The sequence below is a fragment of the Galeopterus variegatus genome, unplaced genomic scaffold, assembly GCF_000696425.1.
Source record: "Galeopterus variegatus unplaced genomic scaffold, G_variegatus-3.0.2 Scaffold609, whole genome shotgun sequence".
Lineage (NCBI taxonomy): Eukaryota > Metazoa > Chordata > Mammalia > Dermoptera > Cynocephalidae > Galeopterus > Galeopterus variegatus.
Window position 1 is genome coordinate 164,137 of NW_007726720.1, and position 23,556 is coordinate 187,692.

The 23,556-nt window shown below is 50.3% G+C and overlaps 1 protein-coding gene across 1 annotated transcript in view; it reads left to right on the forward strand.

The window, feature by feature from the left end:
• Positions 1-23,556, forward strand: part of SYNE3 (spectrin repeat containing, nuclear envelope family member 3) — a 49,716-nt gene that overhangs the window by 13,518 nt on the left and 12,642 nt on the right. Inside the window, exons 4-14 of the mRNA XM_008570523.1 lie at positions 1,369-1,530; positions 2,615-2,962; positions 5,877-6,013; positions 7,907-8,081; positions 12,746-12,928; positions 14,210-14,353; positions 15,430-15,564; positions 18,995-19,156; positions 19,327-19,499; positions 19,968-20,097; positions 21,590-21,751. Of these exons, the coding sequence (XP_008568745.1) occupies positions 1,369-1,530; positions 2,615-2,962; positions 5,877-6,013; positions 7,907-8,081; positions 12,746-12,928; positions 14,210-14,353; positions 15,430-15,564; positions 18,995-19,156; positions 19,327-19,499; positions 19,968-20,097; positions 21,590-21,751 (1,911 nt within the window). The remainder of the gene's footprint in view (positions 1-1,368; positions 1,531-2,614; positions 2,963-5,876; positions 6,014-7,906; positions 8,082-12,745; positions 12,929-14,209; positions 14,354-15,429; positions 15,565-18,994; positions 19,157-19,326; positions 19,500-19,967; positions 20,098-21,589; positions 21,752-23,556) is intronic.

The following is a 23,556-nucleotide window of genomic DNA, read 5'->3' on the forward strand; positions in this document are numbered from 1 at the left end:
GGCACAGACAGGTGCCAGTTACATGACAGCCTCCCCTGTCCCTGTCCTTGGCTTTTTTGAACACTCCCCTGAAAGTATGCACAGAGTCTGCCCTGAGCTAGACCCTGAAAGATGAAATCAGCAAGGGCAGCTTTGCCTGTAGGCACCTCTTGGTTCCCCAAGAGGTGACAGCACCATAGACAAGTGCTGTAATAGGGTTGCATCCTAGTGTTTTGGGAACTCGGAGGGAAAGCCGTTAATTCAGCCTGTGGCAGTGGGCAAAGCTTCAGAAAAAGGAGGGGACTGGTAGTTAGCTCTGCCAGCTGGGTCCCACAGATGGATGTGACAGAGAAGAGCAGGAGACAGTCAACAATGGGCACAGTTAACAAGGCTTCCAGCTGCCAGGCACTGTTATGGGGGTGGTACAAGCTCTGACTCATTTCATCTCTGCACTCCAAGGAGACGGTGTTGTGATGAACCACACCATCACACGGAGAGCCTTGGGCACAGCAGGGTTAATTACATGCCCCAAGGTGGGGCCAGGGTTCAAGCCACAGACAGTGGGTGTGAGTCTCTAGGAGCACAGTGGACCTGACAAGTAGGGATACTGTCATTTCCCCAAGTGTCAGCCACCCTCAGGATATCATCTTGCCCCTGTGTGGTTTGGCCTTTGGTGGAATTGGCTGAAAATAGAGATAATTCCAACCTATGCAGTGAATATCACCATATTCATGGGGACATGGGCTCAGCCTGCTGTTTATTCACATACCGCATAGACACTGTTGTGTAATGGAGCTAGAAATGCCTGTCGACCCAGCCTTGCCTCCCAGGCTGGAATCTTGGCACTTACCTAGCCAGGTGACCTTGGGCAAGTCACTTCACCTCTCTGTGCCTCGGTGTCCTCATGTGTCAAACTGGTATAATAATGGTACCATCTCATGGGGTGGTGAGGAGAGTTCAAGGAGATCACAGATGTGAAGTTCTTAGAGCAGTGCCCAGCACCTCGGTGAGTGCTCAAAGTGAGTGTTATGTAGTAGTAGTAGTGTTGTGGGCTATTACCACGCCCAGTCCCAAGTGCCATCACTAGGACACAGCAGAAAAGAAAACCAGCTGTATAGTTGACGGGACCAGTGCCAATGTGCTTTGGTCTCTAAAGCCAAGAGTTTCTTGGCATATTGCTAATAAGGTAGAACAGGGCATCTGGGGTCCCTTTGTGTCCAGTGAAAGTGCTGAAGGTTGTTGCATCCCCTGACCTCAAAACACAGACACACACACACACACACGCACACGCACACACACACACTCCGGCTGCAGGTTTTCTGGCCTCAAAGGCCAGGGTCAGCCCGGGCTGGGGACCCTCATGGCTGGTGATTCTGCCCCCTCGCACAGGACCGGGTAGACATGCTGGAGCAGGTGGCCCGGGAGCATGAGCAGTACCAGGCAGACGTAGACGAGTTCCAGCTGTGGCTGAAGGCGCTGGTGGAGAAAGTGAATGGCTGCATGGGGCGGGACTGCCAGCTGCCCACCACGCACCGCCTCTCTGCGCTGCAGGTAACCCCCCCTGCCCAAAAAGTCCACTGAGGGAGCGCTCGATCACATATGGCGGGTTCTGTGTTACAGTTCATTTAGAAGGACAGTGCTGGATGCCATGGGAGAAGCTTGGAATCTAGTACATGATGCTGGGGCCTCGGCTGCTTTATGGATTTCTCCAAGCCAGTGGGGCATTTGGAAACCCGAGACCACAGCAGCCTGGTCTAGACCAGTGGGTCTCAAATGGGGAGCACTTGGCAACGTCTGGAGACATTTTTGTTTGTTACAACTGGGGGTAGATGATACTTCTGGCATCTAGTGGGTGGAGGCCAGGGCTGTTGCTAAACATCTGCAATGCACAGGACGGCCCCACAACACAGAATCATCCAGCCCAAATGTCAATGGTGGCGAGGGTGGCAAACTCTGGAGCAGGCAGCAGGTCTGCAGTCAGGAGAAGGGTCTTCTCCGGCCTTTCTCACTTGCTGCACGACCTCAGTAAAATGAGTAGACACATCATCCCCAGTCGTTCAAGAACCGCTTTATAATTTTTGCCACAACTGTGCAGCACCTGTACTATTTCTTTAAGGTTTGTATTTAAATTGACTCACTTTTTAAAAACTGATGAACATTTATTTAGAAAGTAAACATATCACTGTCATAAATGGAAAACCAGTACCCATTCATAACTAGCAGAGGAGCACACAAATAAACACAAACCAAACGGAGACATTGGGTTCTATTTGACATCATAGTGTTGTCAGCAGAAGGCTCCAAGCCTGAGGCTCTCTCCCTCTCTCTTTCTTAAAAAGAAAGATTAACAAATGTCAGAAAGTGATAAAAACAGAGAAGCACCCAACAGAGACTTTCTCCTTGACTTAATCAATGGCTTGAAAAACACTTGGGGAGGGAATAAGTTTCTCATGTTGCGAGTCAACATGACTTAAGGCAGACAGTCCACCTTGGGGAAAGCCCCGCTGGCCCTAACCCAGGAATCGAGGAATTGGTGTTCCGTATGACATTCCCAGGTCTGCTCCGAAAATGTGGCAATGTTTTCTTTTTCTCCTCTTGTTTTTCTCCCTCACGCCCCCATACACACACACTTCAGGCTATAGCCAAAGACTTTCCCAGGGGTAAGGAGTCTTTGAAGAAGCTGGAGGAGCAATCCGTGGGTGTCATTCAAAACACCTCTCCTTTGGGTGCGGAGAAGATCACCAGAGAACTGGAGGAGATGCAGAAAGTTCTGGAGAAGCTGCAAGTCATCTGGGAGGAAGAGGAAGGGCGGCTGCGGGGGCTGCTCAAGTCCAAGGGAGCCTGTGAGCAGCAGATCAGGCAGCTGGAGGCTGAGCTCGGAGAGTTCAGGAAGGTCCTTCAGAGGCTGGCCCAGGAAGGCCTGGAGCCTGCAGCAAAGGCCGAGACCGAGGACGAGCTGGTGGCTCACTGGAGACGCTACTCGGTAAGCAGTGTTTGGCCAAGCCACAGAGCAGTCCAGGTGCTGTCTGTGCCTTGGGATGTTGTTGCCACTCGGATCTCCTCTGTGTGATGGGAGGACCATGCTAAGCTTAAGCACGCTCACTCTGGTGTTCCCGGATCTTCAGTATCTAAGTTCCCTGAGGGGGTAGTTGACAAGTTGGTGTTTATCCCCATTTTCTGGATGAGGAAACTGAGGCCTGGAGATCCCCCCCACCCCCATGCCATGGGTCACATGGTGAGTTGATGATTCAATAAGCCAGAAGTGGATTGGGCAGCCAGGTTTAGGCCTGGAAGCCATTCCCCTGCCCAACGGTGGGATGAGAGGTGGACTTCCTCTGTGTGGAGCAGAGAACGCCTGATCAGAATGGAAAGCTCAGTGTAGAGATGACGAGGAATAAATGCGGTGGGTCCTGGGGAGGCCCGGATGCCCTCGGTGGGGAGTGCAGGGTGGGCTCCAGACCCAGACACGAGGACCCCCCTCCCCTTCACGTACACTTGCAGGAGGCTTCACTCGTTGACAGAGTTTTTAAATGGGGATGGATGAGCCTCCCTAGCACCTGTCTTTGTTGGTTGTTAACTCAATATCACGATCCCATAGAGGAAATATCTAAAAGAAAAATCATCCCAGATCCCACCTCTACCGTGCCACCATTTTTCTATTTTTTTCTCTCCTTTCTAATCTGTGGCCATATGCAAAAATATTTTCGCAGGTAGCTCTCTTTTCATTCAGTCCTGTAGCAGACAGATGACACCGCGGTGACCATCTTCTTGCAAAGGGAATGGTTTCCCCTTTAGGATCGTCCACTTCAGCATGAGCTGGAGGTGGTGTGGTACAGTGGTGGAGACTTGGGACCAGACTGCCTGGGTTCAAGTCCTGGTTCCTCTCCTCACTAACCAGACAGCTCTGGGAGAATTACTTTAACCTCAGTTATATGTAAAATGGAGATGATAATGGGACCTCACGTGTTCCCTTTGAACATGTGAAAACAGGAAACGTGCTTAGAATAGCACCTGCCAAAAGTCAGTGCTCAAAAACTACTGGCTGTTACCGTGAGTTCCGTACAAGGGGTGGGGTGAAAAGGTAGGACCTACAGAGCCATGCCACTTTCTATCTCAGGGACTTTTAGGGAAACAGCAGACACTTCCTGTTCCTGGCTTTGTTTTAGGAAACCTTTCGTACAGGGTCTCCTTGCCCACCATCCGCCCCTTACCCCCCATTCATCTTACCTCAATTATGATCAAGTCATGACTATGCAGAAATCAATGAAAGGGAATTTCAGAATCTATTACTAGAGACTTTTGTTCTTGAACTAGCACTCACGTAGTTACTGTTGATGTGTCTTATATATTATACAGCAAGGAGCAGACACCTGAGCTGCTCCAACCCAGCCCTCCTGGAGCAGGTGGGTGCCCAGGGACCAGGCCAGGTGTGTTGTCCAGGCAGCCATTCTGGTTTTGGCTGCAAGAACCTTTAGCTTGGTAGAGCAGGTGAAAGGTAGAGAGCAGTTTTCCTATCATGCACCCATGGTCTGGACAGGCTTCTCTCCGGAGGGAGCCCATGGTTCTGCTCAGTCTCTGCTCCCCTGCCCTGCCTCAGCCAAGTCCCTGCAGGTCAGCCAGCTGTCCTGGGTACTGATAAGCGAAGCTTCTTCAAAGGGCTTACAAGCTGCCAGTTCATATAAACCGATCGTGTCTTAATCTATGAAAACTTGTATAGATGTCATTACATGTGCTAACTAATTGAATATTGCCAGGATGGACAAGGCTGGCCGGGCAGATTCTATGTCCTGCTACCGACGCAGTGGTCCCTATTGCTCTAGCCCTTCCCTAAAGTCCCTCTATCTGAGCTTTCTCCCTTGAGCTTACAACTCTGGTCCCTGTTCTCCTGTGGTCACCCCACACAAAGTCTAACTGGAGCTGCCCCAGCTCCCTGTGAGCAGAGGTTGGCATTATCACAAAGGGCAGCAGCACAAGGCCATCTCCTGGAGTTGAGGGAGCTGAGGGGGTGGGGGACCACCTCTGGGCCCCTGCTCTATACCAAGTGCCTTGTCAATATCACACGACCTATGTGGTTGGTGGGCGAGGCCCCCTTTTATCAGTAAGGGAACAGCTCAAAGCTGCACAGCCAGGAGAAGGCAGAGGTGGGTTTCCAGGCCGGCTCTGTGTTATGCCAAGTGCCATGCACATCTCACTACCCACCCTGCATCCCACTGAGAATGAGCCCAGCAAGGGGCTGGGGTTCCTGCCAACCAAGGTTAAATTGAACTTCCCAGGACAGCAGGAAAAGGCTGTGTCTAAAGTGTGTAAACACAATGAAGTGAAGTGATTCTGGACCAGCGACCACAAATGTCTCCCAGGCCTGCCGACAACAGTAACAGAATTCACAAAACACTGGATGCATTGTTTCCTTTGGTGCTGAACAGACCTGGCTCTGATAGCAGGTCTGCCATTTAAGGGCTCTGCAACCATCAGAAAACTCTTAGACCGAGTTTCCTTGTGCACAATGTGGGGACACGGAGATGAACCTTCCAGCATTGTTGCTAGGCTTAAATGAATGGAACACCCAGAGCTCTCCGCATGGTGTCAATGATCCCTAAATATTAGTTTGTTGGATTATTAGGTGCTGGTCCTCATCACAACAATGCTTTAAGGTAGGTGATAATAAAGAGTGAAACTGCAGCTCGACGACAGTAAAGTTCCAACGACAGTAAAGTTCCAGGTCATGGAGCTGGATGTGGGACAGTAGAGGCTGAGCTTGAGGGCAGGGCTCCTGGTTCCTGCCCTTGGTGACAGTCTCTCCCAGCCTGTCCCACCCACACTGGCCACGCTCAGCCCTGCACACCCCTATCCCATTGAGGAGCCTCACCCTACCCCTGGGATGTCCTCATGTGCTGCAGGTGGCGCGGGCAGTGCTGGCCTCGGAGGAGCCCCGGGTGGACCGGCTGCAGACCCAGCTGAAGGAGCTCCTTGTCTTTCCCCATGACCTGCAGCCACTCTCCGACAGTGTTGTCGCTGCCCTCCAGGACTATCAGAGGTGCCTGGGCAGGCTGAGGGTGGGCAGGCGGGCGGGACTCAGGGGTGTGCCTGCACCCCACACTTTCCACCTCCAGAAGGTGGGCTTGCTTTCTCTTGCAGCCTGGTAGTTCTTGAGTAATTCTCGCCCCTCTCAATGACTGGCCAATACAGGTCTCGCTTGACTCGGGCACTTTTCACTTTTGACTGTTCTGCGTTTTGCTCCAAGAAAGCAGCCTGAACTTTGCTTTCTTCCATGCCAAATGGTTTATTCCCCATTTCCATCAAGTCTTTCTGTGCAGACTTTACTGGGAGGTGTAATGGCCCAAAGGGAGGCTTTTCAATAGACAAACCACATTCCCTTGCCTTCCAATGATGCTGAGACAAACATCTGAGCCATCTTCAGACCGGCCTCTGCCTGCCCCTGCCCCCCAGCCCATGGGCTCGGGGACAGCAGGGCCTCCGCTTTCCTAGTCCAGCAAAGAGCAGCAGACCAAATGGCCTTCCTCTGTGGAACGGAGCCAAGTGTAAATTGGAATTTGACCTGTTTTCCTTACGTGAGCCTCAGAGGTATTTTGAATGTAGCACAGCCATCCGTGCAGCTATAGCCCATCTCACACCTCTACCTGATACAAGGGTCCATTCAGAATGCGCTTAGGGAGCGCCCACCCTTGCTGTGTGTCTCTCAACCCACAGTGTGCTCAGGCCCCGCACTAGTAAAGTTGGAACAGTGGCCTGGATCCACTGTGGGATGCTACGGTGGTGGGGAGTGAGGGGAGGGTTGATTTTCCTGTGCACAAAGCAGACAGTGGGGCCGAGGGGCCAAGGGGCTTCCTTTTCCTCCAACCTCTTGTATTGAGGTATCAGGTGCTGGTTAGCTATGACCGGGTGTTGGACATTGCATTGGAAAACTTATTTATAGGCATTACTCAGGCCTAGGATGATGGTATCTTAATCAAGAAAGGGTTTTGCTTGCTTCTGTTCGGTGCCAGGGGCAGGCAGTACCCGTCTAGGGTCTCCGTAATTCATCTTCGAGGCTTTGGCTCCCTGGTCATGAAGCTGGGTCACCAGTCTGTTTGAGGACTGGCTTATTTGCAGTGCACTTTTACCCTAAGGGGTAGACCTTTGAGGTCCCAGCCCAACGTGGGGTGCGGCTGTCAGAATCTGCCACCATTGGTGAACCTTTCCTCTGAGAGGCTGCCAAAAAGCCTAGCTCAGTTTTACAGCTATTTATTCCAGATTGGCAAATGCCCTCAGGGTCAAAGTAGCTTTGGGTATTAGACTCACATTTATATTTTATATTATAAAATATATAATTTATATTATATATTTATTATATATTTTATTATATTTCATTTTATTTTTGTTCTATTTTATTTTTAAAATTTGATCAAGCCTTTTTTTTTTGTCCTCAGTGGGAGGGCTCATCTGAATTAACTAGTCTTCCATTATTGGAAAAAGTCTCCCTGTGACTTTTGCTTATCTAATACCTACAGAGACTCTAGGAGGGGGCACTGCGTCGCCCATTTTCCAGGGGAGGAAACTGAGGCTCAGTGATGTTAAGCCACTTAAGGTCACACAGCTGGTCTGTCTGACTCCAAACTCCCGCCTCTTTATACCTACTCCAGAACCAGAGGACGCTTATGTATCTAATTTATATGAGAGCCTACAGGTCCCAGGGAGCCCAAAGACCCGAGGCCTATGGCCAATGTCTTTTCATATCATATTAACCATAGTTCCTTCCATTACATCTTGTCTGTTGTCATAGACACTCCCAGAATTCTATGGGACAGGAAAAAGCCCACCCTTGGAGCAGCACAGGCTGAGCTCCCGGGGGGTCCGGGCAGAGGCCTCACCCCCAGACTGAGCCCACCCTCTCTCCTCTCTCGGTGTCTCCCCTCCACGGTCCTCGCAGCATGAAAGGGAAGAGTACCAGGCTGCGCAATTCCACAGGCATGGTGCTGTGGCAGCGTTTCCAGCGGCCTCTGCAGGATCTGCAGCTGTGGAGGGCCCTGGCCCAGAGGCTACTGGATGTCACCGCCAGCCTGCCAGACCTTCCCTCCATTCACACCTTCCTGCCCCAGATCGAGGTAACCGTGGTCCTGCCAGGAGGGCTGCCTGCTGTGGCTGGAGGAGGCTTTGGGCCAAGCACGACATTTTGGCCACTCTTCCAGGGAAAGGCTGTTTCTGGGCCCTCCAGATGTCTGAGTAGAGCTCATTGCACACTGTGTGGTGAGTCTTAAGTGCCCAGGAAATGTTGGTCCTTGCTTGTTATCAGGGACAAAGGTCATCCTCAGTTCTTGGGCAGAAGGTGAAGCCTGCTGCTGGCGTAACCCTGGGGCCCCAATCTGACCCTTCCCTACCTGGACCCTGCTCTAGGCAATCCTCTGGTGGAAATGCAGTGGTTCCATGAGAAAGCAGAGTATCAGGCCATTACCTTTACTATGGCTGCAAAACACAGAGGCACTCAGGCAGTCCCCGGGCTGACCTGACAGCTCAACAGTGGCATCCAGGACCCAGGCTCTTGCTGGGTCTAAGCCATGTCACCCCTCATAGCCCCAGAATGGTTTCCACGGCTGCAAACACGTGTGCTCCTGGGAACAGCACCATCTGGTGCAGGAGAGAACTGCACGGGGCAAACAGGCTCTCTCCATCGCCACTTTCACCTTTCAGCAGAGCAGCAAATCCTTCCAGCTTGGCACATGTCCCTTACACCTCATTGGTTGGACAAGGTCATACGACCATCCTGGACCATTCATCAGCTGAGGAGGATGGGACTACCCTCGCCGGCTTGTACCAACCATATTTATAACCCTGGAACTGGGCACTTGGCTGCCCTAACTAAATGCTGGTGGTTTGGTGATGGAGGAGGGGGGATGGCTGTGGGGTGGGTGGTTGACAGTGTCCCCACGATGCCCGTCAGCACGGAAGCTCTGATTTGCCTAGAAATACAGCCTTACAGTATTGTTGAACTCTGAAGCTCATAAAGTGCTTTTGTGTCTGGAGATTCTCAGACACATAGAGTGGGAAGAGACACAGAAGTGTCAGGTGTAAACCCCTGTTTTATGTTAACTTTCATTCCGACCATAAAAGACATGCCTGCTTGGAGAAAGCAAAGATTTGTGAAGAAGGAAGCAAAAAGCACCCACATCCCACAAGCCACAGGAGCACTGTTAACGTGTTGGGGACACTTTCTCTATCACTTTTTCTGTTCAGCTTGGTGTCCCTGGGAGATCGTTAACCAGGGTTAGCCCCTAACTCACCCTTGAGTCTGCCATAGACCAGGGCCTGCATTTTGGAGCATCTACCCTTGTGGTTTTCCACGTGGGGCTCATGTTGGAACAAGAATTTATTTTCTCTCTTCATAGATTTTTAAGCTGCAGGGCATGGCCCTTCCTTCCAAGGGTCCAGGGAGCCCCTTCACCCACTCCCATGCTCCAAAAGATCATGGCCCATCTTTTGGAGGTACTCCTCAAGGCTCCCCAAAGAGAGTTTAATGTATGCCACAAACGTCAATTTTAGGTCAGAAAATCCCAAATCTAGTCTTTACATCTGATGAAATCCATGTAGACATTTCCATAAGATATGGTCACCCATAGACAGAAGATTTAGTTAATTAATTACAATTTTTGTGTATTTGGAATTATGTTACATGGTTGTATATCTGATATTTTCATTTTACACATTTGGCCTTTTTCTCAGCATCATTTAAAGTTGTCAAAATAAAACTGGCCATTTTCAATGGCTGTATAATATTCCATTTCTGGAGTATGCCATAGTTGAATGTATCTACAATTAGAGATTTGGGTTGTTTCCGGTTTTCCATTGTCTTAATTAATACATACTGGATATCGATGTACACAAATTTTTGTGTCCATATCTTCCAACATCCTCCTCACTTTGCAGATGAGGGATCAGAGCCAGGGAGAAGTAAGGTTCTTGTTCAAGGTCACGCAGCCCAAGAGAGGCAGCGCTGGGGCCAGTCAGTGGGCTCCAGACTCTTGTCTAACGTTCTCATTCCTGTTTTCACACTGGGTCCGTGTCCTGGAAACAGCTTTGTGAGGCAGGAAGAACTGATTTTATTGCTGTCACTCGACAGTTGAGAAAACCAAGTCCAGAGAGGGGAAGCCACTTGCTCAAGGTCACACAGACGTTGAGTGACAGGGCCAGGCCTTGACCCAGGTTTGTGTGATTCCACAGCAGGTGCTTTCCCCACTGAGCTACGATTGCATTTCCATCTTGTTCTTCCCACTGGGGCTGATAGCAAACCGGGACCTCTGCGAGGCAATAGGGAGAAGTACTGTTCCTAGAGTGTGGCCCAGGATTCCCTGCACGGGAGCAGCAGCTGGAACAGACAGGGCCGGGACAGTGGTTGGTTCGTGTTTGGATCCCCTTTGCTGTTTGAGAGCACGTCTTACATCACCTTCACCCGCCTGACTAGTGGGATGGATTTCACAGGCCAGGGCTCAAACTGCCAGCCCTGTCTTTTCTTGACTCAGCTCCTGCGTTTAGCCTAAGAGTGACCTGTGGATCTGCAAGATTCCTCCAGAACTAGAGTATTGAGCCCCAAAAGTTAGGTGTGGCTAGAGTTCTAGTTCCTGAGGCTGCTGTAATGGAGTACCAAAACTGGGTGGCTTAAAACCACAGAAGTTTATTGTCTCACAGTTCTGGAGACCAGAAGTCCAAAACCAAGGTGTCAGCAGGCCCATGGTCCCTCTGAAAACTCTAGGGGAGAATCCTTCACTGCCTCTTCCAGTTGCTGGTGTTCGCCAGCAGTCCTTGGCGTCCACTGGCTTATAGATTCATCGTCCAGTCCCCATCTCTGTCATCCCATGTCTGTCTTCTCTTGTGTGTCTTGACATCGTTTTCCCTCTGTGCATGTGTGTGTTCAAATCTCCTCTTTTTATAAGGACACCAGTCATGTTGGATTAAGGTCCACCCTAATGACCTCATTTTGACTTAATTAACTGTGTAAAAACCCTATTTTCCAATAAGATCACATTCTGAGCACTTTTTTTTCTTGCTGTTGACAGTACAGTAAGATCACATTCTGATGTACCAGGATAGGGAGTGTTAAGACTTCAGCATATCTTTTGGGGGAGACACAATTCAACCCATTACAGCTGGTTAAATAATAATAGCTGAGAAGTGCGGTCTTTTATTGTGTGTTCACTGTGGGTCAAGCCCTGTGTTAAATGCCATATAGGCATTGTTTCATTTAAGCCTCTAATAGTCCCATGAGCTGGAATGTGATTATGCCTATTTTACAAAGGAAGAAACCAAGGCTCAGAACTGCCCGAGGCCTCCCAGCTAGCACATAATCCAAACTCATGATTGCAACTCCCCAGCCTAAATTCTTAACTCCAGTGATATTGTGTCTGGACTTAGTAGAAAGGGAATGAAGGTGACTCCCCTACAGTGAGAGGCTTGATCTCTGTGTGGCTGATCACAAATTAAATGCCTTCATGTGTATACTGCTACTCCTCCGGGAACATTCTCTGTGCTCCAAGGACTGTTGTCAATGCCTCCTCCTCCACAGAGTCCTCCCTAATTTCCCCAACCAGGTGTGTCCACCTCTGCCCTGAACACCCGCAGCACCTTGTCAAACTTTGCCTTTTTTGGCTCACAGTTCCCTACCTGGGCTGGGATCTTTCGTCTTCTCCCAGTTGCATGCCTAGCTCACTGTCGCTCCTCCACAGAGTCCTCCCTAATTTCCCCAACCAGGAGTGTCCACCTCTGCCCTGAACACCCGCAGCACCTTGTCAAACTTTGCCTTTTTTGGCTCGCAGTTCCCTACCTGGGCTGGGATCTTTCGTCTTCTCCCAGTTGCATGCCTAGCTCACTGTCGTAAATCTGAGAGTGGGTCCTCAGTAACATCACCAGGTATAAAGTGGAAGAACTGTGGCCAGTTGAAGACAAAACCTCTGGTTTCTGGAACTCTAGATCCTCAGTTAGAGAAGCAAGAGTTGCTTACCTATAAAAGTCAGCAGGAGACTGAGGCTTGGCACAGCCTGTTAAGAGTTGCAGGGCTTTAGTGCAAAAAGAGGGAGTGTAGGCTGGGAATGTGTAGGTTTCCTGGAGGAGCTGTGTAGAGTTCAGGCTGTGTGGGAGCCAGTGCCATTATATGAAGCATCTGAGTCCCCTTTAGGTCCCCTCTTCACTTGGCAGGCTCCTACACATCAGGATTCCACTGAGGAGTCACCTCCTCTGGGAAGCCTTCCTGAATTCCCTCTTATCATGCTTCCATGGGCCATAGTCCCTGTCAAAATGGCCAAAGCATTGCCTGAGGGGGAGTCCCACTGCTGTGGGTGATGGGGAAATCATTGATTGAGCAGAGGATCAAGCTTGTTAGATTTGGGTTCGGCTGCCAGGTGGAGGGTCAATTCTGGGGGGCAGCAGGAGGTCAGGGTCTGTGTGGTCCAGGTGAGCGAGGCCGGGAGTGTGCCAGTCAGTGGCAAGGAGAGGAGACAGATCTCCGAGACAGGTAGGAGGCAGAATTGTTACTCAGGCTTGGTAACAAGATGGATGTGGGGGGTGAGAGAGGGATCAAAGTCGACCCTGAAATTCAGGGCCTCCCCAACGCCTTCCTGCCAGCTCATGTTTGTACCTGTCTTTGCTGCCTCTTTGGGCACCAGCACAAAGGTGCAGCTTCCTGCACAGCTGCACCCAGGACAGGTGTGCTCCTGGCTCCGTTTCCGAGCTTTGTCCTGCCCGGCATGCTCCGCGGGTCACAGAGCCTTGTCTCTTGTCGTAGGCAGCCCTGGCAGAGAGCTCCCGCCTGAAGGAGCAGCTGGCAGTGCTGCAGCTGAAGAAAGACATGCTGGTTGGCATCTTTGGCCAGGAGAGAGCCACGGCCCTCCTGGAGCAGATGGCCAGCTCTGTGAGGGACAGAGACCTGCTGCACAACAGCCTTCTGCAGCGGAAAAGCAAACTGCAGGTGAGCATCACTGGCGTCAGCTCCACACGTGAGCCTGGATGCAGGGCTGGGGCCACCCTCCCAGGGAGGCTGGTGGCTCTGTGTCCTGATCTCAGCTCCACCACTTGCCACTGTGTAGCCTGGGTTTATCCCATTATCCCCACAGTCTCGGGCTCCTCATGTATAAACTGAGCAGGATTCTTAAACGATCCCTTTAACTGGCCCCCTAGCCAGCCACCTGTCTGCATCTCCTACCCCAAACCCTGTCCCAAATCGTCTCTGTACTCTGAGGTCAAACTGAACTGTCCTCTGCAGAGAGCTGGGGGAGGGCCAAACATGAAAACACAGATAAAAGTGCTTGTAAACTTCAAACCACCATAGAGCTGGCAGCCAGTATTATTAGAGACTCACTCATAAATGACTACACTCAATCAAAGACATAGCCTGGCATGTGTGAACAGCATATTCTTCTATGTGACAAATGTTTGCTGAGCATCTGATGATGATGGTAGCTATGATCTATGGGGCACCCGCCATGGGTCAGGCTCTTGCTAAGAGCTTCATAGCCTTGATCTTATCTAACCCAAGTAACTGTGAGGGAGGTACTTTTATTTTCCCAGTTTTACAGATGAGGATACTGAGGCAGGATGGTCAAGTAAGTGGCTCATGGTCCACAGGTGGCAGAGCCAGGACTCAGCCCATGCTGCCTGACTGCAAGTCCATGATCCCACCTACTGTGCCCTGCTGCCTCCATCAGCAGGCCCTGGCAGGGTTCTGGGAGCTGGGGGGACAAAGAAAGGAAGCCGAGGTCCTCACCCTCCATGCTCACTGGAGACAAACACATAGGCAATTACGGGAGACATCAAAGTGCTATTCTAGGATGAGGGTTGGCAAACTGTCTCTGTAAAGAGCCAGAGAGTGAAGATTTTAGTGTTTGTCTCTGTTACAGCTACCCAACTTGGCCACTGTAATGGGAAGGCAGCTGTACATGAATGTGCATGTCTGTGTTCCAATAAAACTTTATTTATAAAAACATGCCTCTGGTGGGATTTGGCAGGAGTTCTGGGGGGTTGTAGTTTGCCAGCCCTCTAGAATAGTGTTATGTGAGGACATTGTGGTGGCTGTAAGGAGAGACACACAACTCCATCAGGGCTCAGGGAAGGCTTCCTGGAGGGGGCAGCACCTGCATGAGGATGAGCTGACCAGGAAAAGAGCAGCCTGGTTGCAAGGGTCAGATCTTACAACAAAGTGTTTGTGAGAAAAGCTCTGAAGTTGCAGGCTGCTCCTTCTGTGTCTCTGCAGAGCCTGCTTGCTCAGCACAAAGACTTTGGAGCTGCTTTCGAACCCCTGCAGAGGAAGCTTTTGGACCTCCAAGTCAAGGTCCAAGCTGAGAATGGGCTTCAGCGGGACCTTCCTGGAAAACAAGCCCAGCTCTCGAGGTTGCAGGTAGGGGGTCTGTGGGGCCCGAGTCACCCTTGCTCAGGTGCTCAGCTGCACCTAAAAGCTGCTCCCCTCCTCCAGCAGTAAGCAGCAAAGCAGCAGCCGGCTAGAGCCAGAGACTTAGATTCTTGCTTGAGATCTGACCTTCTGTCTTAATAGAATCTCTGCTTATAAGTATTTACCTGATGGTTCCTGGCTTCAGCAGGATCTTTAGCACCCCCCAAACTGCTGATTCTCAAGCCTAACAAAATGATAAGTTATCTTTTTGTTTATTCCTCCCTTCCAGTGTGAAACATTGGTATTTGTTTTTAAAATTGCTTTGCTAAGTATTCCTAATGAGTCCAGGGGCCTTCAGTTAGATAGATCAATTTTGGGATTGAGAATGAATGTTTTAAAACACATGTAGACTATAAATAGGCTTATCATTGATAATAGTTGGCTGGATAAGGAGCTTGCTGGTTTTTAAAATGCATGTGATATGAGAACATTTTTTTTTCTCTTAAAGATGACCGGTAAGGGAATCTTAACCCTTCACTTGGTGCTGTCAGCACCACGCTCTCCCGAGGGAGCTAACCGGCCATCCCTATATAGGGATCCGAACCCATGGCCTTGGTGTTATCAGCACCACACTCTCCCAAGTGAGCCACAGGCCAGCCCTGAAAATTATCTTTTTAAAACGCAAGCATAGCTTATAGATGAATTCAGAGTGTTCTCTAGAAGATGTTTAAAATGGGACATTTTATGCTTTAAAGCAAAAATTGGGATGTGATTCTTTATAATGAGAGGTGGTCATCAAGTCAGATTTCACGTGTGAGTTTGTCCTCCAAGGTGTTGTCTGGTCTTTAGCAGAGTTTATTTTCACGATGTCCCAGAATATTTTTGTCTGATTTTTAAAATCTCACCAGCCCTGAGAGTGGGCTCATAAGACCAGCCATATGGTGTGACTGCTGGTGTGGGAGATCCCCACTGTCCTGGGGAGTCCCCCCAACCCAGGCTCTCCTACTCAGAGCCCTCCTGCCCTGGTCTGCTCCCCAGATGGAGAGGCAGAAAGGACAGCCCACCTGTTCCTTTCTCTGCTGCAGGGGCTGCAGGAGGAGGTGTTGGACCTGGGGGCACAGATGGAGGCTGCTAAGCCCCTCATTCAGGGGAATCCCAACCATCAGCGCAAAATGGACCAGCTTTCCTCCGACTACCAGGCCCTGCAGAGGTCTCTGGAGGTAAGGGGCCAGCGGGAGGGCCCGTGCTGCAACAGAGTCCTGGCCCCTGGACTCCTACACTCCTGGGGCCTTTCTCCGTCTTTCCTTTCTCCATTCCTTCCAACTTCTTTTTTTTCCTTCTCCCTTACTCCTCTTCCTTGTTCATGCAGCAATTATTGAGCACCTCCTGTATGTCAGGCAGTGTTCAGGCCCAAAGCATAAAGGCAACTTGAGCAAGACAGCCAAGGCCTCTGCTCTCCTGGGATTAGGTTCTAGTTGGGTAGATGGACAATTAATCAGGAAGCAAACTAGTAAATGCAGAATTCCATAGTGTGATAAGGGCCATGAGGCAAAAGAACAGAACGGACTGCTGTGGCCTAACAAATGCCCAGTGCACAGTAGGCCGTGCATTCAGCCACGTGCGCACGAGTCCAGGCGGCTGCAGAGCTTCGTGTGCAGTGCCCTCTAGTGGCCGCCAGAGATCTTTCTAGCATTCGCCCAGGACTGGTTCCCGCTTGGCGCAGCAGGAATAGGACTGGAGGCACCTTCCACGTTGGCCTGAGGACACATTGAAGCACAGACTCCAGGCCGTCCTCTGACGCTGATTGAGATGGAGTCCTGGGTCTGCCCTTGTAACAAGCCTCGAAGAGTGCATAGCTGGGTCTCTGGCAGCCACACCTCAAGAAAACTCAGTCTAAGGCAGGTCTCCATACTATGCTACCCTGCACTCCCTATTTTAATAATGCATATTCCTAACATCCTCTTTACAGTCCTAAAATTCATAGATAATATAAGTTACCCACACAGACAATTTAGAAATGTCTAAAATAGAAATTTCTATAATAGAAAAGAGAAATAAAAGGAAAGTAATTATAATAAAACAGTGTCCATCAATATATAAGTACTCCCAGATGGCCACACTCAAGACATAAGGAGAAGGTCAGAACTTGCCTAACAGCCACAAATGCCAGCAGTGCCTCTAGCGGTGTAGTTTTCTGAAAAGTCAACAATCCTTGATAAAATTCTCATCCAGCCACAGGGCAGTCTTCCCTTGACTCATACAGTGGGCACATTCCTGGAGAAATAGCACGTCTGTTAAACTGCAAAACCTCTTTGTGTTTGCTAAGCCCAGGTCATGTGGAACAAGCTTTTCACTGCTATGGATGCTGGTAGGACATGAGGAGGTCTTGTGGGATGTGGGGAGGTTCTGCACTGTCGGATTGTCCTCCCTGGGGTGGGACGGGAGCAGCCATCCTCTAACTGTATCTGCTGGTATCATCCCCACCCTCATCTTATCGCAACAACCAAAATGTCCCCATGAGCTTCCACGAAATGCTCCCCCACCTACAGAGACCCATAAGAAGTCTAAGAGACACATGAGGTCTGGATGAGTTTATTTGATTCCATTTCATAAACTAGCAGCTAGTGGTGTCAGGTCGAGGCGGGGGAGTAGAGAAATAGGAAACACCGTCCCCACCCTTGGGGAACCCATGGAAGCCAACAGAAGCAGCAAAAGTCAGCTTTAACACCCGCATGCAGGTGATGAGCCGGGCTAATCATTACAGGAAGCGGCAGCACTAACCGCGCATCATTAGGAGTTCCACAATGGTGATGTCCCAGTTCCATCGTACCTGTGTATTTATTGTTTACATAGTTCTTTAAAGAGAAATTGCCCCTCTTCTATTATTTTGGTACTCAGTGTTTGTTAGAACTAAGAAGTTCTAATGCGCCCTTCCCCCACAGCTGGGCCATCTTCATGTCCCCCTGGGGCATGTATCCATGTGGGAGACCACAGCTCTGGGTAGCAGGGAGCCATGGAGGGTGTTTGGTCTGGTGTTGGTTCCCCGGGTCCAGGAGGGGACGGTGCTGGTGCGAGCTCAGAGAAGAGGAGCCTTAGAGAGCTTTTCGGGCCACTATTGGCGGTCTGTCGTGGACAGATGCAGTGCACCCTCTCTGTGTCCCTAGTCTCTAGCATGGGTCTGGCGTTGGCCAGTGTTTGTGGCGTGCAGGAAGGCAGGGCCTGTGGGTGCCCATCAGTGTCGTGAGAACCTGAGCTGGGGAACACAGTGGGAATGGGGACTGGGCATGGCAGGCACTGGGGTCTGACTGGCTCGTGGTGGGAGGGGCTCGCAGGGTCCCAGGCTGAGGGACCAGGAGGATGGTGAATGGCTCCCCTTCTGGGTACAGTGCCCACCTTTTCTGAAAACCGAGAAGAACAAGGCCCCAGCCTCATTGCTGAGCAACAGATTGGCCCAGAAAACAGTACCCAGGGAGGGAGCAAAACACAAGACCATTTTGAAAAACTTTTTATTGAAACATAATCATATACAGAAAAGTAAACATCTAAGTGTACAGCTCAGTGAATTTTTAATTTTTTTTTTATTTTTATTTATTTATTTATTTATTTTTTGTCTTTTTTCGTGACCGGCAACGGATCGCAACCCTTAGTGTCGCGCCCGTACCAGACCGGGACCGGCAACGGGATCGCAACCCTCGGTGTTGCTCCCGCACCTCGCTCAGCCAGTGAGCGGCCGGTCTGTATGTGGGATCCGAACCCTCGGCGGGAGCGCCGCCGTGCTTCCCAAGCGGCACACTGTAGCAGTGCGCCACTGGGCCGGCCCACAGTGAATTTTTAAAAATTAAATGCATTCACGTTACCAGCACCCACCTAAAGCACAGAATAATACCAGCCTCCCTGAGCCCCCTCTGTCCCCACAGCCATGCCCACCGGTCCTGACCCTCCAGGGTAACCCTGGCCTCCGGCTTGTAGCAGCATAGATTGGGTTCGCCTGATTTTACACGTCATTTGGGTAGAATTGGACGGGATGTTTTCTCTCATGTCTGGCTTCTGGCTGTCCGCATGGTGGCTGTAAACACATCCACACCGTTGCATGTGGTTACAGGTTGCTCCCCTCGCTGCCAGTCTGTAGGATTCACAGTTCTTCCGTCGTGTGGATGTACCACCGTCTGTTTGTCTGTTCTACTCTCAGTGGGTACTTGGGTAGTCCCAGTTTGGGACTATTACCAGTAACAACACACACATGCCCTTTGGGGAAGATAAGTTCACATTTCCATTGGGTACACAGCCAGGGTGAGATGGCTGTCGTAAGGTGCCCCCGTGTTCCATTTTAGTAGATACGGACCCGTGGTTTTCCCAAGTGGTCATGACAGGTTACCCCACATCAGCAGTGGACCAGAGCTCAACCCCCACCCTCACTAGACTTGGTATTTCCATAAAAGTAAGATAGGCTTAGAGACATTTTAAACCAGAGTTGATCTTCCCAGGATAATCTCCTTGTGTCATGCAGAAGGGAGGACCAGGCTCTGGTGTTCCTGCTGGATGGGGAGCTCTGGGGACTCGGGTAGATCTGGGAATCCTGAGGGGCTAGGATGGCTCCTGGGGTCTCGATCAGAGCTCTGGACACCCTGGGCCCCCTGGGCTGTGCTGCAGGACCTCGTGGATGGGTGTCAGCAGTGCGTGCGGGAGCACTGTACCTTCAGCCACCAGCTGCTGGAGCTGCAGCAGTGGATCACTGTGGCCACGCAGAAACTTGAGTCACTGGGAGGAGACACGGGCCCGTGGGATGCAGAGTCCCGAGAGGTCGAGGTCGAGGTAAGATGGTGATCTCCTCCCTTGCATCCCCAAAAAGCATCCTCAACAGGCCAAAGCTCCCACACTGGGGAGCACAGATGTCCCCCCACCCTGGGACCTCACTCTGTGTTTGTGTGTGTGTGTGTGTGTGTGTGTGTGTGTGTGTGTGTGTGTGTGTGTGTGTGCTTCAGAGGCTGGTGGCTGAATTCCCAGCCAAGGAGGCCCAGCTGCCCCTGATCGAAGCGCGCAGCCAGCTGGTGATGGAAAAGTCTTCTCCAGAGGGGGCAGCTGTGGTCCAGGAGGAGCTGCAGGAGCTGCTGAAGTCCTGGAGGGCCCTGAGGCTGCTGGAGGAAAGCCTGCTGAGGTGAGAGGGCCTCCCTGGCCTCGGCCTTGTCTCAGATGACACCCCCTTCCCATCACAGAAGATGCCAGGGGCTCTGCTGTGTCCCAGGCATGGCGCCAGGTGCCTCCAGGCATCTCTGCACTTTGGCCCAGTTGGCGATTCCAGCAGAGGCAGGAGGAGCCAGGAAACACCCCTGGCTTGGGAGTTATTTAGTCTCTGGCCCATCCTGGCTTGAGCCTCAGTTTCCTCATCTGCATTAATGGTTCTGCGCCCCTCGTGACATGGTAAAGTGGGTTTAAAGTAAGAAACTGGACATGAGCGTGCCTCCAGAACATTCTGACACACCTGAAGGGTAGGAACTGACTTGTGACCAGTTGTGAAAACCCTAAGTTTCCTCGCACCCTTGATGCCCCAGTTTTGTTATTTCTTTGTGATCGGGTGAGTCCCCACCACGTCACTGCACTGACTGGGCTGAGTGTGTCTTCTCAGCCTCATCAGAAACTGGCAGCTGCAGAGGACAGAAGTGGATTCAGGAAAGAAAATGTTTTTCACCAACAACATCCCGAAGTCTGGGTTTCTCATCAACGCCACAGATCCTGTTCCCAGGCATCGTCTCCAGGTGAGTCCAGTGGGGCTTCAGGAAAAGGGCCAGATCCCAAGTCAAGTGATGGGGTGGGGGGTCTCCAGCACAGCCCCCTCCTTGCCCAGGGCCCCATGCACAGCTCTAAGGAGTTGGCCAAATCCTGTCTTGTTTGAGCCTCCTCCTGCTGTGGCCCGAGGAGCACTTGTGCCCATGGTACAGAGGGACCCAGAGATCCCAGACTCTGCAAGCCATGCCACCAGGGAAGGTCGTGGGCATCCCTTGGCCACACAGGTACTCTCTGAGCCATTAGCAGCAGCTCCAATAGGGAGGAGAGTATCAGGGTTGAAAACTTCCTGCTGGTCCCATATTGCAAACTGATCACACAAGATGGGTATGTTTTTGCACTGTAGCTATATTTTGAAAAAAAAAGAAAGAAAGAAAGAAAGCTAGCTACATTGTATCATCCATTACTTCCCATTACTGCCTTTAAAAAACTCCAGCCATGTTGAAAAAGAAGTTACTCCTTGTTCTTCAAAAACAATATGTCAAATTTTTCATTCTCCCATTTGTTCTTTCATTCACTCATCCGAAACACATCTAAGTGTTACTATTCTCCGGTGACTGGGCTTGGAGCTGGGATCCAGCTGTGAATAACCCTTCTGACCGTCAGGGAACTTAGAATCCTGCACAGAGCTTTTCTCTGTACTGTGCACCTAGCATTGCACTAAAATGCAGGTTCTGATCCCGTAGGCCTGGGTGGGGCCCGTGATTCTGCCTTCTGTCAAGCTCCCAGGATGTGCTTGTGCTGTGGGCCTCGGAGCAGTTTGGGGAGCGAGGAAGTGGGACCCACAGGCCATTAAAGAAGGGTTTATGAAAAGCGTGGTGCACGTTGGCAGAGGGCCCAATGCCGTGGGAGCCTGCAGCAGAGTGGTCGTGACCCAGTTCCAGGGCAGGGAAGCCCTCCTGGGAGAAATGAAACATCAGCTGAATCCTCATGGCTGAGTGGGAGTGGAGGGGGGGAGAGGAGAGAGGCACAGTGCACGGAAAGACCCAGAGTGGGAGAGGGCACACGTCCGAGGGGCCGGGACATGTCTGCTGGGGAAGGCAGCCCAGCTGCAGAGGCAGGCGGAGCTGGGCCCGAGGTTCTCAGGCCTCATCGAGGAGGTGTGAGAAGCCACCAGTGTATGAGCAAGGACTTAGCTGAGCCGACTTGCATTTCAGACAGATCACTCTGGCCATGGAGCTGGAGGGGGACAGGAGTGGTGGAAGGGTGGGACCACCGTATAGACATCCTGGTAAAGGATGATGGTGGCTCCCATTTGGGGACCAGGCAGATGACAGTGAGAAATGATCTTGGCCCCTAAATGTGGCCACATTGAGTAGAGATTCATTCCTCATACCCCCAGGCCTCTCCCCTCACCTTTTGGGGATCCTGTCCTTGTCCCCTCTGCTTCGGGTAGAATCCCTAGGACACATGGCCAGTGGGTCCTTTTCACCTATGATGCTTTGATCATGCACATTCCTGCAGGCAAATCTGCTCCAGGAAGAAGAAGGCAACCAGGAAGATTTCTCCCAGCTCCTGAGGAACTTTGAGCAGTGGTTGCAGGTGGAAAATTCCAAGCTGGTTAGAATCATCTCAGCGAGAACTGGCACAGCCAAGGACTTGAGGACCAGAGGAATGAAGCTGCAGGTTCGTTCCCAAGGAAAGGTCCTTTGCCCATAGGGTTTGCACACAAAGGTGTATTCTACCAGGGAGTTCTTCAAAAAGAGGAGCATATACATAGTTCATGAGTTATTTTCACTTGTGCATAAATAATAATTTTTAAACTTTTTTGGCTCAAATATCTTAGAAGAACTTTTCCTGGCATTCATTCATTTAGCCTATTTCTGTATTTCTCCACTTGGAAAATATCACCAGTAATCACTTGATTCTTTTATCAGTTAGCTACTGCTGCATAACAAACCACCTCAACAGTTTGTAGCTTAAAACAACTATTTATTTAAATCATAATACTGAAAGTTGGAGATTTAGGCTGAGGTCAGCTGGGCAGTATCTCTGGTCTTGGCTGGGCTCCCTTATCTGTCTGCTGTCAGTTGTGGGTCAGCTGGGTATTCTGCTTCTGGGAGTTGGCAGGCTGTTGGAGATGAGAGTGACTGGGTGACAATGACGTGAACCCCACCTCTCTTACCCTCCTGTGGGACAGCCTGGCCCTCTTATAGCAGAGGCAGGGTCTAAGAGAGCCAGTGGGAGTGGGCAAGGCCTTTTGAGGCCCAGAGTAGGAACTGTCATAACATTAATTCCCCTGCTTTCTGTTAGACAAAAAGTCACAAGGTCAGCCCAGATTCAAGGGGAAGGAAAATGCATTCCACTCCTTGATGGGAGGGACTGCAAAGTCATATTGCAGAGGGCATGGACAGCTCCATGTATTTTTTGTTTCTGTCCCCTTTCACTCCCACTGTTTTGAGGAACTTACCATTTTTGACCTTGGTTATGTTAATAACCTCCCAGCTGGGCTCCTGTCTGCCCGTTAGGCCCCCATCCAGGTAATGGCTCATTCCACAGCCAGAAGGACCTTTTGGAATCACAGATATCACCTTGTCCTTCCCCTAATGAAAACCTGTCTGCATGGAGTTCAAACCCCCGAGTTTATCACACAAGGCATCTCTCAACCAGGCCTCAGCCTACCTCTCTTTTTCCCAATTTTTCTGCCATTTCCCTGTGTTAGGGTTTGGATTTCTTTTTATTTATCCTGCTTGGGATGTATTTGAACTCCTGAATCTGTGTACTAGCGTCTTTCTGAAAAATTCTCTGACGATTATTTCTTAAAATATTGCCTCTGCCTTGTTCCCTTTCTCCTCTCCTTCTGTGATGTTGTTTAAACATGTTATTTCTCCTCACTGTGTGCTTTATGCTTCTTACCTTCTCTTGTGTATTTTTATCTTTTTGTATCATTCTGGATAGTTTTTCCAACCCATCTTCCAGTTCACTAATTCCCTCTTTAGCTGTTTCTCATTTGCTATTACATATGTCTGTTGAGTTCTTAACTTTTGTTGTGGTATCTATCCAATTCTAGAAATTATGTTTGATTCTTTTAACAATCTGCTATGTCACTTTTAATAGCTTCCAGATCCTTGCTGAAATTTTTAAGCTTGTCTTTTAATTCTTTGAACACAGTAAACATAGCTGTTTTACAGAGAGTATCTAATAATTCCAGTATCTCAAGACACATTTTAGAAATGTTTCTGTTGTGTATTATTTCTGTCTGTTCTTGTTCTTGGTGTCTTGTATATGTGTGTGGCTGCCTTGATTGTGTGCTGAACACTGTGCTTGACAAAATATGTGTAAGACTCATTTGAGATTTAGGATAATCTCTTCCTCAAGAGAGGATTGTTTGCTATGACCAGGCAAGTGAGGGCTTTATCATTCTGGGAACACTGAATCCAAGTCCAAGGCTTGAGGTTCCCTGGACCACTGAGATGACTTGGAGCTGGGCT